Here is a 14,222-nt window from a genome sequence, read left to right on the forward strand (position 1 = left end):
TAATACAATCTGGCATAAATAATTCTGATGATACATTATGCTGAGCCTGATACTTTAAAGGGTTTCACGTAAATAATATTGACCTTATCTCAGTGGCAATACAAATAGTAAAAATCTTAGGATTAGTTTAAAGAAGAGAGCTTTCTTATTTTGGAATCTGGGGGGAGGGTTGTTTACAGACTCGTCTACTTCTTCCCATGCCACTCTCCACTCACTCCCAGTAAAAAAGGGTGTTTTGAATCATTGTACGTAGAATAAGGTGTTAGTGCCATTAAAGAAAAAGAGAAAACTGTCTCGGTTTCCTCTTAATTTACAAGCAGTAATTAGAATAATTACAATGTATGCATTGCACAGTGGGAATTATAAAATTTCTTTTTGGAAGCAGGAGTTACAGGTGAAGTTCATGTCTGCTTTCTGTTTATATCCTCATAATACCATAGCTCTTTTTCCTTTCACTTACCCCTTAGAAAGTGGATATTCTTTGTGGAATTGGAATAAAAAAAGTTGCTTGTGGAACCCAGTTCTCTGTTGCACTGACAAAAGATGGTCATGTATATACTTTTGGACAAGGTAGGACAATCTGGTATTTGGACCTTTCCATCTATAGGTTCGTGTGTATTGCAAGTGAAAAGGAAGAATATTAAGACATCTTTATAACACTGACCTAATGCTACTTTTTAGATTTGTGCTGACCTAATCTGGATTTTGCAGCTTCAACAATGCAGTTTTAGCATACGCCTAAAATCCAGATTTGTAGCTCTGTCTAGTTTGATCTCAGAATAGCCTTTCAGTTTATTAATTTACTTTTTAAAGAGCATTTTTCTAAAACTTTATTGAATTTCACATGTCCAAAAATATTGGCTTACTTAAAAGTTTACTTTGTCTAATAAAGCATATGCCTACACAAGTTGTTTAAAAATCTCGACAGGAGAATTTCCAAGTGCACTGAATTAAACGTGTTTAAACTTCTCAAGTCAGTTAATTCATTTGTATTATAAAAACCATACATTTAGATCTAGAAGTCTTGTTTTAATAGAATTTGATCTTGTTTCAGACCTAAAGTTAAAATAACAGCTTTAGCAGTATTAACGAGTACTGTAGGAAGCACTGTTTGTAGGAGACATACGCTAGGTTTCTCCTTAACCTATTGCATTTGTGTCCCAGCTCCAAGAGTATGTAGAATTGCTTTTTGTCCCTCCCTGACTTCTGCATGCAAGTAAAATTAGCCTTTTAATGTTCTTTACATATATAGACATGTGCTTGCAATTTTAGATCGCCTGATAGGTTTGCCAGAAGGTCGTGCTCGAAATCACAACAGACCCCAACAAGTTCCAGTACTGTCGGGAATCTTCATTGAAGACATAGCTGTAGGAGCAGAGCATACACTAGCTTTATCATCTACAGGGGATGTATATGCTTGGGGTAGCAACTCTGAAGGGCAGGTATGTTTATTTCTAACCTTTGTAAGGCTATAATTGTCCTTTACAGATGTGGTTGGAATACCTTTATTTTGGTGGAAAAGAAAGCTTTATGTTTTTATCCCCACACCCCCCCAACATTGTAGGCATTTCCATTATTTTATTTTTTATATCCTGTGCTTTTACATGGTATCAGTTTGGGAGAGCACTTAAAACATTCTAACCAAATTATTTTAATTGAAGCTTTTTGAAAAAATCACAGATTTTTACCTAATTCTTGAGCTATCATCAATTTTTTCAACATAGTAAAATTTATGGTTGGTGTCAGTCAGATTTGTGAACTCTTTAGATGCCTTTCATAAAGAAAATAGAAATTAACTTTTTTTTAGAGAATAATTGTTAAAGTCAGAAAAAAATTAGTAAATAATAAATTCTCTCTTTTCTTTGGGGCTCTAATTTTATCCCTGCCCATTCTCCCTCACCCCATGTACAAGTCAAATTTTTGAAAGGACTTCAGCTTTTTGACAGTTTTGTGTGCTACAAGTATAAGAAAGAGCCTCTTGGTACGTTAGCTGTTGGTGTTTCAGGAAGTTTTGGCAAAGTTTGTTCTCTGGTATTTCAGGATTGAGTTTTTGAGAAGGGATGTTGAGCAAGTTGTTTAGAATTATTTCTAAGCGGAACCTCTTTGGTTTTTTGGAGTTTTCTTTTTATAGGGTGCTTACTTTGTGTTTCTGGAAGAGAAAAAATTCTTAGGGTAAAAAATTTAGAGAAACTTCATTCTGAAAGCCTGTTTTATATGATTTTCCTTGCAGTGCAAAAAAATTTTTTTATATGAGGTGGTAAAAAAAAATTATACACTGAATGAAATTAATATAAAATTAGAATGTGATATGAAACTATCAGTACAAAGTTAAAACAGCTTCAGTAAATTTTCTCTTCACACAGATTGTGTTTTCATAAACTGTTGTAGGAATTTACATGCTAAAACAAAAATGGTATTTAAACGGCACAGAAGAGACATATGAGCTATGTTGTCTATGCATGAGAAAGACCATGCAACATAGATGACTTAGCAGCATAGATTAGTTCCTCAGTCTGCAAAAGAGCTTGCAAAAAAATCTCTAGCTGTTTTAAGGTCTCTTTGACACCTAGAGCTGCTACTGCCACTGAATATGGATGCAATATTCTATCGAAATAAAAGGTAAATGCTAGCATAATAAAAGATATATACAGTAAATATTTTTTTATCCCAGTATATGCTGTAGATAAATACTATTTCTTACCATTTTTGCTTAGAGAGTTTTAGAAATATCATCACAGTTGTTAATTCTTCTTTGTCCCTTTTACATCTGTTATAAATTGTCAGCTTGGACTGGGCCATACCAACCATGTCAGAGAACCAACCCTAATAACAGTCCTGCAAGGAAAGAACGTTCGACAAATTTCGGCAGGACGTTGCCACAGTGCTGCCTGGACAGCTCCACCTGTTCCACCAAGAGCTCCAGGTAAAGAACTGAGATTGTATGGTCTTTGATTTAGTCTTTGTGCTTCCTGGGGGATGACTGCAACAAGTACTTCTGAAGATTTGGAGCAAAATTTCTTTTGTTTTATATTGATGCAGGTTTTCAAATTATCTTAGTCTCTTAATTTTGCTGCTGTCATGGTTTAACTCCGGTAGGCAGCTAAGCACTGCATAGAAAATCAATTCTATCCCAGCCAAAAGCAGTTACAGCTATCCTTTATGTAATAATGCTTTTTTTCTTTTTCTGTGGTAGGTGTTTCAGTGCCTTTACAGCTTGGTTTACCTGATGCCATTCCACCACAGTATGGGGCACTGAAAGAAGTGAGCATTCATACAGTAAGAGCAAGGCTCAGACTGCTGTACCATTTTTCTGACCTCATGTACTCTTCATGGAGATTACTTAACCTCAGTCCCAATAACCAGGTAAAATTCCATTTGGGAAAAAAAAAAAAAACCAAAACAGCTCAGCTGTGTTGTGTTATGCCATGTCACTAGAGAGTTTCTGACCAGATCAAGATGGATCTTAGTAATAGGTTCTATAGGTTTTTCATAATAAATAAAAAAAATATATAAATCTGGATTAAACCAAACTCTGTCAAAGTATCGTTACATATTTTCGCTTGTGCTAACATTGACATGTCAATGTTTCGGTTTCCAAAAGTTTGTTAGCCTCAAAGCTAAAAACAGAAAGTGCTAACCTGTTTCCTGAAACATTGAAGTGCTAGTGATTACTATGAAGGTTTTTATTCTGTGAAGAGTGGAACTAATATCCTGTATTAATATGTTTATTCTCATACTGCTTTATTGCAGAACAGTACATCTCATTACAATGCTGGAACATGGGGAATAGTTCAAGGACAGCTTAGGCCCTTGCTAGCACCACGAGTATACACGCTCCCCATGGTACGCTCTATAGGGAAAACTATGGTTCAGGGGAAAAATTATGGGCCACAGATCACTGTGAAAAGGATATCAACCAGGTCAGTATTGTATTCACAGGCGTTGTATTAGACTGGAAATGAATACTGATATTCATCCTTTTTCCATAACTTTTGGCATACTGAGCTCTCTTTGTACAACTTTGTTAATCAAGTGACTTCGGTAGCCTTTACATGTTTATGAGTTACATTGTATGGCTGTGTCTTTTTTTTTTTTTTTTTTTTTTTTTTTTTATTTTGAAAGAGGTCGGAAATGCAAGCCCATTTTTGTACAGATAGCAAGACAAGTGGTAAAGCTGAATGCATCAGACCTTCGCCTACCTTCACGTGCCTGGAAAGTGAAGCTGGTTGGAGAAGGAGCTGATGATGCAGGTGGTGTGTTTGATGACACTATTACAGAAATGTGTCAGGTATGAAAAGTCTATTACTTCAAAACGCCTGGGTTGAGGTTTTGTTCTCTGTGGTGTCTTTTACTAATTTTCAAATTTCTGTTGTGCAGCATAGCAAACACTTGTGCTTCAGTCCTGAGCCCACAACACTAGAGCTGCCTACCTAGGGATGTCTCTGAGGACAAAGAAGTCTTCCTAGATTGTGGCAAGGAGACGCCATAAGGCCACACTATAACTAGTGTTTACAGTAGCTCCTCTGGGATTCTGAGATGGCCCCTACACAGTATGGAAGCATTTTGCAGCCCCCCCATTCTGTCCAGCCAATACCTTCTATAAGAGAAGTTGGACTGCATTCCGTGATTACAGTACTTTCCATGCATACAATACAGAAACACCTCAGGCAGGTGTTTCTCACATACCCGAGGATACGTGTCACCTCTCAGATTCAGTGCCGGAAAGGAGATCAGTAGAAGAAAGTGCACGTTTTTGCCTGTCCGTAACCAGGATAGGATATCGTTGCTGTTGTCAACATAGCTGTCTTTTCAGATTCCCCTGGGAACTGAAGGCTTCAGACCACCAGCACTAAGATAAAACTGGTCAATGCTAATGTGTACTGCTTATAATTTTAAAGATGTGTCTTGACCCTGTGACACAACTATGATTGTAGCCAGGAGAAGGATTCAAGGCAGTGCTGGCTGGAGAAGTTTGGTTGTTCCTTAATCTTCCAGGAGCCTCAAAACCCAAAGAATGAGGATTAGTGAGGATAATTAGTGTATCTGCTTAGTCTGGGACAGGGAAACAGCTACAGATAGGCCTGGAGCTGGCATTAGAGTTAGGATACAGGATGGAAGAAACTGAAGAACTCCATTTTTTAATGGAATTTCTGAAGCCTGTAAGACTAGAGTAGGGTTGATTCAGGTAAGGACTTGAGGTATAATTTTGGGGTTCTTTCCTAGGCAGTTTACATTAAATATGAGGTGTGATGAGGGTTCAGAACAGAACTTACTGAAAAATTTGCTTCATTTTTCGTTCTTGACAAGCTGCGCTGGTAGGGTGTATAGCTTATGGCTTCTGATTATTTCTGAAACAGGTACCTGGAATGTATCACAGAGCAGTCACAGTAAAATAACCATTACAGTCTGATGTAAGGGCAGGTCTTGAAATAAACACATTTTTATTACTAAAAATCATCCCTTGCATGTTTACTTTTTCTTAAAGGTTTCCTATTAATTTGTAAGTAGTAATCACCACTCTAATGGAATAATCTGTCTTGTAATGCTATAATGTCATAATATTTCTGTAATAGGTTTGTTATCCTTGTGTCTGAGAAGGCTTTTTTGTTGTTGATTTTTAAGGAACTGGAAACTGGAATAGTAGACCTGCTTATTCCTTCCCCAAATGCTACAGCTGAAGTAGGCTACAACAGGGATAGGTAGGTTGTCCAGGATTTGCTTTTATTGCAGATGTTAGTGGGTGAAAATTTAAATCTTCTATTAACTGTTTTTTACCTACTGATGAGACTTCACGATTGTCTCTAGTATATCTTTTCCTTCAGGTTGTGATGTTACTTTATTGTGGAGGAGAGGGCACGATTTTAATATGGACTTGCTGGATTGCTGATGGCAGAATTCAGAGTAACATAAAGAGTGCCAGCCTTTGTGGTCAGAATTAGTTCTGCCCATCTCAGCCTCCATTATTTTAACAGCTAAAGAGAACAATAATCTTCTTATTTGGACACCCCTTGCTGATAATTGTGTTGACAGTTACTACGCTGTGCTTTAGAAATGTTTTGGTTTTTACTTCTAATGAAGTAGCATAGAAATAATACTAGAGTATTTTCACTGATTCTTTGTTCTTTCAGGTTTCTCTTTAACCCTTCAGCATGTTTAGATGAACATCTGATGCAGTTTAAGTTCTTGGGCATTCTCATGGGTGTAGCTATTCGTACAAAAAAGCCATTAGATCTTCATTTGGCTCCAATGGTCTGGAAGCAACTTTGTTGTATCCCACTCATCTTGGAGGATTTGGAGGAGGTAGATCTGCTCTATGTGCAGACCCTCAACAGCATTCTTCACATTGAAGACAGTGGGATTACTGAAGAAAATTTCCATGAGGTGAGATATGAAAGTTGGAGCTTTTAGCTTTATTCTGAAAGCAGTTACTTTATCAGATTGACCTTAACTTCAGTGTTTATATAATTCAATGTCTCCTGTTACTGGGATAACAAGCACTTCATATGCATTTGAAATAGTTGTGATCTTATTATAGCTCCAGGTGACTGATAGTAAAATATTAAACTTGGATCACTAGAGTGACTTACGCTGAACATTTCCTGTTTTGCATAACAGATGATTCCTTTAGATTCTTTTGTTGGCCAAAGTGCTGATGGCAAAATGGTTCCCATAATTCCTGGAGGGAACAGTATCCCACTTACCTTTTCAAACAGGAAAGAATATGTGGAGAGGGCAATTGAGTACAGACTTCATGAAATGGACCGCCAGGTAAGAAGCTCATTGTGACCCTATCCCTGTTGTTAATGCAAACAGTGGTTTTGATTTATGCAAGTTTCCGTTACAATTTATTTGGGAATAAGGAAAGCTCGGCTTTCTGCATCTTGCCTGGGTCTGTGTGGCTTCCCGCCCCACAACTGTTTTGGGGTTTTGTTTTAAATTAGTCCTATTTTTCTTAGTAATTGCTCAGTTGACAAAAGAGAGTTAGAAATCAGAACTTGTCTTTGATTAAAGTCGCCCCCACTGCAACTGTCAGCCCCACTTCAGAAAATAACCCGCAATGGTGCATGCTGTGCACTGTAATTAGACGTTATAGCAACATGGAGACTAGCGAAAGTAAATATTATTGACAAACATTTAAAACTATTTCTCTTCTCCTTTAGCACAGAAACTACAAATATTTCATTATATGTTTTGAGAAGTGTTAATTACCTATTTGCATACTTTTGTGTATTTTGTCATTTGTATAGTGAAGCTTGTGAAAGCAGTATACTAATCACATGCTAGGAAAATTCTTTTCCTTTTTCTCAAGATACAGATGCATGCATGATATTATCTGCATTAGAAAAGTAACTTTCTTATCAGAGGTACCAAATCCTAAGTATTCTAGAACAAGTATGGACTTCTTGCAAATGTGACTTTGTGCCAGCTTAGATGTAGTATTAATACAGTTTTTTGGTTTAGCCATCATCATTTGTGCTGCTAAGTTGTACTTTTTTAAGTTCTGTTTTGTATCAAAACATGTTCTTCAATGTGCAATTACAATTAAAAATAGCTGTAATATTTATTCTCCAGGATTTTGAGAGGGGATACAGCCCTTGCGGGGGATGCATGTCTGGGAGGTTGTTCTTAGCAGATGTTCTATAATTCTATCTCTCTATCCCATTTCTCAGCTTATACGTTACTTTTGCATTTGGGTGGTACAGTAAGTAGCAGAGGTAAGACAATTGCACTTCAAATGTCTCTTCTTTTTGGGGCAATAGGTGGCTGCTGTAAGAGAAGGAATGTCTTGGATTGTTCCAGTTCCTTTGTTGTCTCTTCTGACTGCCAAGCAGTTGGAGCAAATGGTCTGTGGAATGCCAGAAATATCAGTTGAAGTTCTGAAGAAAGTTGTGCGATACAGAGAAGTTGATGAGCAGCATCAGCTAGTACAGTGGTTCTGGCACACCCTTGAGGAATTCTCAAATGAGGAGAGAGTCCTTTTCATGAGGTTTGTGTCAGGAAGATCTCGATTGCCAGCCAACACAGCTGATATCTCTCAGCGATTCCAAATAATGAAGGTTGATAGGGTAAGATCCTGTTTTCTTTTCTTTTTTTTTTTTTTTTTTTTTTTTTTTTTTTTTGTTTGTTTTTTTTGTTGTTGTTGTTGTTTTGGGTTTTGTTTTTTTTGGTTGGTTGGTTGTTTTTAATTCCTGCCTAGTATAATCTGTCCTTTGGCAATAGGAGACAGGTTTCCATAATTGTAAATTTACAGAGAAAGTATAGGATGGGATATGCTCTGAGCTGTTAAAACCAAACATTTTAATTGTGTAGAAGGACATACACTGCATGAATTGCATCTTAATTCATTTGGTGCATTTACTATAGTTACATGATTGGAAGTCAAGACAAGTTCTTGCACAAGAAACAAATCATCTTGTATTGTAACTTGTCCACAGTCAATTTTCTGTTCCAATCTCTTTTCCTTCGATAATTTTCACTCTTTTTTTTTTTTTTTTTAAGTTTTAAATCTGTTTAAGTGGCAACATACGACCACTAGTGAACTCTACGGTCTTAAAACCACTGTAATGAGTTTACAGTATGTTACTTTACATACAGGATGCATTCCTTTGGCATTACTTTTGGTTTTTGTGCAGTGAAAGCACATTGTCTGTGAACTACATGAATCAAAAACTTGGCAAAATCGAAGATAACAGTGGTTTGACTGTCATCTTTGGTTAGGTGTTTCTCAAATTGCCTCATGTTAAGGCACACTATGGTATGTAATTTGAATGTTGCTTGGTATCTTCTAGTGGGCTGATAAATAGTAGTGCGATCAACTTTTCAAATGAATTATTTACAGAGCAGGTGATACAGCAGTGGTTTTGCACATACTCAAGGATGAAACAAGTGATGTAAACAAGGGAGGATAGTCTGCTGCTTAAAAGGAATTTGGAGATAGAATGTGAAAACGCTGAATGATAGAGGCAAGGAAGGGAGGGAGCAATGAAATATGGATATGTTGCATTTTATGCTTCATTCACAACTTAACAGTGTCCCACCTTTTATCCATTTCCACAGCCTTACGACAGCTTGCCTACCTCACAGACTTGTTTCTTTCAACTGAGGCTCCCACCTTACTCCAGTCAACTAATCATGGCAGAGCGTTTGCGCTATGCAATCAATAATTGCAGGTCTATAGATATGGACAATTATATGCTCTCACGGAATGTGGACAATGCAGAGGGCTCAGACACAGATTATTAACATTCTGTGAACAAAATCATCTTCCTTTTACTACAAATAGTGCCCTAAGTCCAATTCATTGTTGACATAATTTTACAGTAACCATAGATGTTTTAGGAGCATAAAACCAGATGTTAATAGACAGTGGCCACATTTTAGTTACTCTAAATGTAACAAAAAATTAGATGTTTTTATTTTTTTGTGATTGTAAAAAAGAAAAAAATGAAAAAGAATACAAAAAAAGTATGATCAGTAAGTTTTTTCTCCTTTTTTGGTCACTTTTGATAAGTTTGCATGGAGACATTTTGGTGCATTTTTGTTGGGAATAGTACATTTGTAAGCCCTCCCAGTGAACATGAAGAGTTGTACATTGTGTATAATTGTTCATTAGCAAGGACAGTTTTACATGAATATTCACATATTTATTTTGTTTTAATTTGAATTGCCTGTGCAGGGTTCCTTATGCAGAGAAAAATAAAGCAAATTCAAGAATTGGTTGCTTGTATGCATTTGTGAACTGTGATTGGTTTACTCAGTCTTCATACTTTTATATTTTGTCTCAGGAAACTAGTATTACAGTGTTTAGACAGGACGTGGCATTTGAAGCATCTTAAAATGTTTTATCTTCAACGAATCTGATGTGTAGTACTGTGCTCCGCGTTCTTAATGTCTTTGAGGTACTGGCTTTTTCGGGTATACCACTATTTATTCCTCGTACTTCAATACAAGGTAACATTGTACTTGGTTCCTTCTTGATTTTCATTTAAACATTTTTCTCCTCCAGAGTAGTAGTTGTTGACAATAATAACAAACTGCCACCTTGACTGAGAAACCTTTAAGTCTTTTGTAAAAAGAAAAAAAAAAAATCCTTTTTAATGTAGAGATTGATATAGTTGATTCCTGGACAGAGTACCAAAAAATTAAAGTGACAGGGTAGTAGTCGAGGCTATGGATTTTATATAAGTTCTTAGTTTATGCCTTTGGGTTTAGTAAATGTCATGTGTTTGGTCTCATTTCGTTGCAGTTGTAATTGTATTATGATCAGCAGGGTGGGGCTTACACTGTAATGTTCATATTTGGTTAGGACAGTAATGTACTGTACAAAGAAATTTTTGTTCTGTGTCTTAGGGAAGTGCTGAAGAATAGATAATTCCCCAGTGTCTCTATCAAAAACATGATTTGTGTCAAACTACAAATGCTGCTTGGTGTTCAGGAGCAGGATTTACCTAGGCTGAGGAAAAGGGTAGAGTCTGTCCCCTGGTAAGTCACTGCTGCTCTGCCCTGATTTTTTTCCCCACCTCATTCTGACTGAACTCCTTGGTAAGGATGCCGTGGGACCTGAGGACTAGCAAGAACATTTAACTTGATCTCACCTGGGACAAGACTGGTCTGTCAGAGCCTGGAGAAGAGGGTAGAAATTCGTATTGTTTTCCCTCGTGTGATTGTTGTATGTTAGCAGGGATTGATAGGGAACCTTCCCGGTTGTTCGAGACGGAACTGGTATATTGCTGCCAGCTAATAGTGGTCAAAGGGCTGACTTGATAAGCTGTAAAAATTTGCAGATCCGGGTTTTGTCTGGTGAAGTTCTTCCAGTTAGGATTAGTTGTTGACTCATGACAAAGGCAAAAGGTTCTTGAGCTACGACCAAGAACCAGACTGCAACGTGAAACGTCTAGAGGGGGGCTTTCAGCAGTGCTGGGTGGAGGGACTCAGGGCTCTGAAATCATGCAGACTTAGTCTCCTGCCTCATTATTATGGTTCCAAATTGGAAGATTTTGGTGTCCCATCACTATGTTGTGGGGGAATATATTCACATCTTGGTCTAAATTTATAGGTGTAATACATAAAAAAATACAAAGTTACAAATAAAAGGGGAAACTGCTGTATAAAGTCCTGTATTATTGCACACTAGACTTCGTTTATGTGTCTGAATTAGTGCTGCTAATTTGTCAGTCTGTTTAAATCAGGCACAGAAAATAATAGAACTGTGCCTACAGTTCTGCATGGACTATGCAGTTGGCTTCTTGGATAATGAGGGTCTTTTTGGAGGCAGTTTACAGTAAAGTGAAAGAGGATGTTGATACTGGTGAATATTGATGTTGATTAAAGGATTGTGCTTGATTGTTTTATTTGAGACTTTTTTATTGATTGTCCTTGCCCTTTGAATATTCTATCTTAGCATCATTAAAACTACCAAGTGCTTAATTATTTTTATTTTATCCTACTGGTTTTTTTCACCATAATTACATTGTGCGTACATTCCTTTTAAGCTGCTGATTGACATTTTTCTGTTGCTGAGGCATCTGAGACTGGAATCATGTTCAAGTTTCTTATATAATGCTTCTTATATGTAATTTCATATGAAGATACAGAATGTACAGCACCGATTATGTCCTACTATTGGAGACCGACCATCTGAGAAAGTTCCGACTTTGTCAGTTTAAGGGTATTTTATGTATGCAAACCTCTCCCTATATAGAAAGGGGAATAAATATTACTAGCGTATGTCTGCGTTCTGTAGTATAAGTAGGTCATATATGCAGTTATTTAAAGAAAAAATATGCAACTCAATCTTGTAGCAAACCTTCCAGTGGCAGCGTTGTTGCATTAGGCAGAGTTGGCTGTAGCAAGGTGGACTGCAAGCGATTTCCAAATGTCGTACCTCATTTCCTTTCCACCTTTCAGCATTGGATGGGACGTGTATGACTGAAGCAGGGAGTATCAGTGGTAACAAATGCATGTCAGAGCTAAGAACAGGTGTGTGACAATGTGTTTATCTAGACCCATTTCAAATTAATATGAGATACGGAGGCACAGTAAGCTTAGAAGTGTTAAAGTCTAAGCATAACTAGAGAAAAACAGCTCGAAAAGTTCTAGCCACAAAAGTAATGTGCTGGGTAGGTATTATATATAGGCAAGCACTTAGATGCCAAAAGCCTGTGTCTCTTGTTGAACATGACTACTATTTGCTGCTGCTTACTTTTTGCTGTACATGAGTAGTACCTAACCTTTTCCTTATGCCTCAAGTAACTCTCAAGCAGCGCTCACTCTCTCTGGTTTCTAAGGCTGTTGCTTCATGAAGCCCATAATATCTGTTTCTCATCCTGTTTTTACCCTGGGATTAGGTAATTTCTTCTCTACCACCTCTGGTATTTCCAGTCACTTTTTCCCACTTCCCCCCAGCCCCCCGAAGTACATCCCTAGCCTTTTGGGCTATCAGACAGCTGGATAGCCCTTTGAAACAGGTAGGCACACTACAACAGAGAGAAGATAAACAGCCAGTCCCTGAGACTAGAGGTAGGCAAGTTACTTTTAACTGGGTGAAGCCTTACTCTTTCTGGAGCTAGTGGTAGTACTGTTGATTCATCTGACAGAGCTGGAATGTAGCAGTAGGTGGAATGCGTGCCTGTCATGCTGAGAGGGGACGGGTAAGAGCAGAATGTGTTCTTGAACAGCAGTATTCTCTAGAGAATAGGTGAACGAGTGATCAGGTCGGGTCTGGAAGTTTGATTTAGATCTGTCATTTAGCCCTTTTGACTGGGTGATGGAAGTTTAACGGCAAAAAAACACCGCTGCTGGTAAGTAAGCAGTTTTACTGTGCTGCAGGACTTTGCTTAATTTCCTTTTACCAAGGAAAAATTTCCTTTTGCGAAGCTGAGCTATGCTGTCACAGTGGAAATCTGAAGGGTCTTCTGGATGTTGCTTTTCACCTATTGTGTAGGAAAAGACACAAACTTTTGATAATGAAGTCTTGTTTGCCACTTTCATCTGATAACCTGATGCAGCTTCCAAGTAGGCATCTTGGTTTATTTCACCTTTCTTTTAGTACTTTCATAAAATGATAGATAACAAGCCTTCTTCCCTCTATACCTGGTACGTTAGAGTTAGGGTCTGTGAAGAGTAAAAAAATGTTTCAGTAATGTTAAGAGAACTTTGATGGAACTCAGATGGCTTGGAACTAAAGAAAACTGTTAACATGCTTCAGTCCTTACCTAATACTGTAAGTAAAATGTAATCATTATATACTGAATTTACAAACTGGATTGCTAAGAAAATTTATTATTGATGCTGAAAAAATTTATCAACATAACTGTGTTCAAGTTTTACCATGTCACAAACAAATAACCCCATTCAAGGAGGGGAAGAGCAAAGCAATAGGACTCGGAGTATTTGTACGCAGATGGGCAAAGAAACCAAGTGGGAGAGTGTTCCAAGGCCCTTTTTAGCTCTGTAAAGTAAAAAACCACAAAACCCACACCACCACTGCCCCACCCAGCCCCCCCCCAAACAGTCCTGATAGAAAACTGGCAAAAAGGCATAAATAATATGTAGACAGATGCAAACCTGCTTTCACATCTTGTAGCTACTTGAAAATCTGTTGGGTGTTGCATCTGCAGAGATGTATCTTTCATCACAGAGTGCTTAGAGAGCTGGCATCAAGAGAAGGTCTTTGGTTAGTAATGTGACTATATAGAATTCCTACCTTGTTTTGGCTTGTCGGCAATATATGAAACTGGTGTTTTTTCACCAGTTGTGTATCCAAGGTAGGAATTGTGTCAACATCCCAATTTCCACATCACAATCAAGTTTGTTCAGCCCAGCAGTCTCCTTTCCAAGTTGTAAATGCTCTGTCAGGACTGCTGTTTGTCTTTCCTGTCTGTGCTTCCAGTTTTGTTCCTTACTTTGTAGTGCATAAGGGTCCTACTTAGGAATTCCTTTAGGAATTCCATTCCTTTAGGAATGAGTTAATGAAATACCAGAATATTACAGTGTCGTGCCATTAAATATCTCTTAAGTTGTAAAGATGCAATAGTGAAATTATTTTCTTTATTTGTCTTCTGGGTAAGTGTTTCTTACTCCTACTGATTAAGTATTTCTCTAGAATTTCAGCTCTGTTTGACTAAGTTTCTGTAAAGCTGTGATTTATTTCTTAGCTCAGCCAAATTAGTGACTACCAAAGGATATCTGTGGATCAGTTAACCAGGATGGAAAGGAGTAAG

General features: G+C 37.5%; 1 protein-coding gene across 11 annotated transcripts in view; it reads left to right on the forward strand.

Annotated features, from left to right (window-relative positions):
- Nucleotides 1-9,727, forward strand: part of HERC1 (HECT and RLD domain containing E3 ubiquitin protein ligase family member 1) — a 112,064-nt gene extending 102,337 nt beyond the window's left edge. For all 11 annotated transcript variants that reach the window (XM_041123485.1, XM_041123484.1, XM_041123492.1 and 8 more), the window contains exons 68-78: nucleotides 468-570; nucleotides 1,273-1,442; nucleotides 2,785-2,923; nucleotides 3,194-3,363; nucleotides 3,751-3,920; nucleotides 4,123-4,288; nucleotides 5,623-5,699; nucleotides 6,129-6,381; nucleotides 6,616-6,768; nucleotides 7,761-8,066; nucleotides 9,058-9,727. In XM_041123485.1, coding sequence (XP_040979419.1) covers nucleotides 468-570; nucleotides 1,273-1,442; nucleotides 2,785-2,923; nucleotides 3,194-3,363; nucleotides 3,751-3,920; nucleotides 4,123-4,288; nucleotides 5,623-5,699; nucleotides 6,129-6,381; nucleotides 6,616-6,768; nucleotides 7,761-8,066; nucleotides 9,058-9,243 — 1,893 coding nt within the window. In that variant the 3' untranslated portion in view covers nucleotides 9,244-9,727. The remainder of the gene's footprint in view (nucleotides 1-467; nucleotides 571-1,272; nucleotides 1,443-2,784; nucleotides 2,924-3,193; nucleotides 3,364-3,750; nucleotides 3,921-4,122; nucleotides 4,289-5,622; nucleotides 5,700-6,128; nucleotides 6,382-6,615; nucleotides 6,769-7,760; nucleotides 8,067-9,057) is intronic.
- Nucleotides 9,728-14,222: the final 4,495 nt, after the last annotated feature.

Source organism: Aquila chrysaetos, chromosome 5, assembly GCF_900496995.4.
Source record: "Aquila chrysaetos chrysaetos chromosome 5, bAquChr1.4, whole genome shotgun sequence".
NCBI classification, from domain to species: Eukaryota; Metazoa; Chordata; class Aves; order Accipitriformes; family Accipitridae; genus Aquila; species Aquila chrysaetos.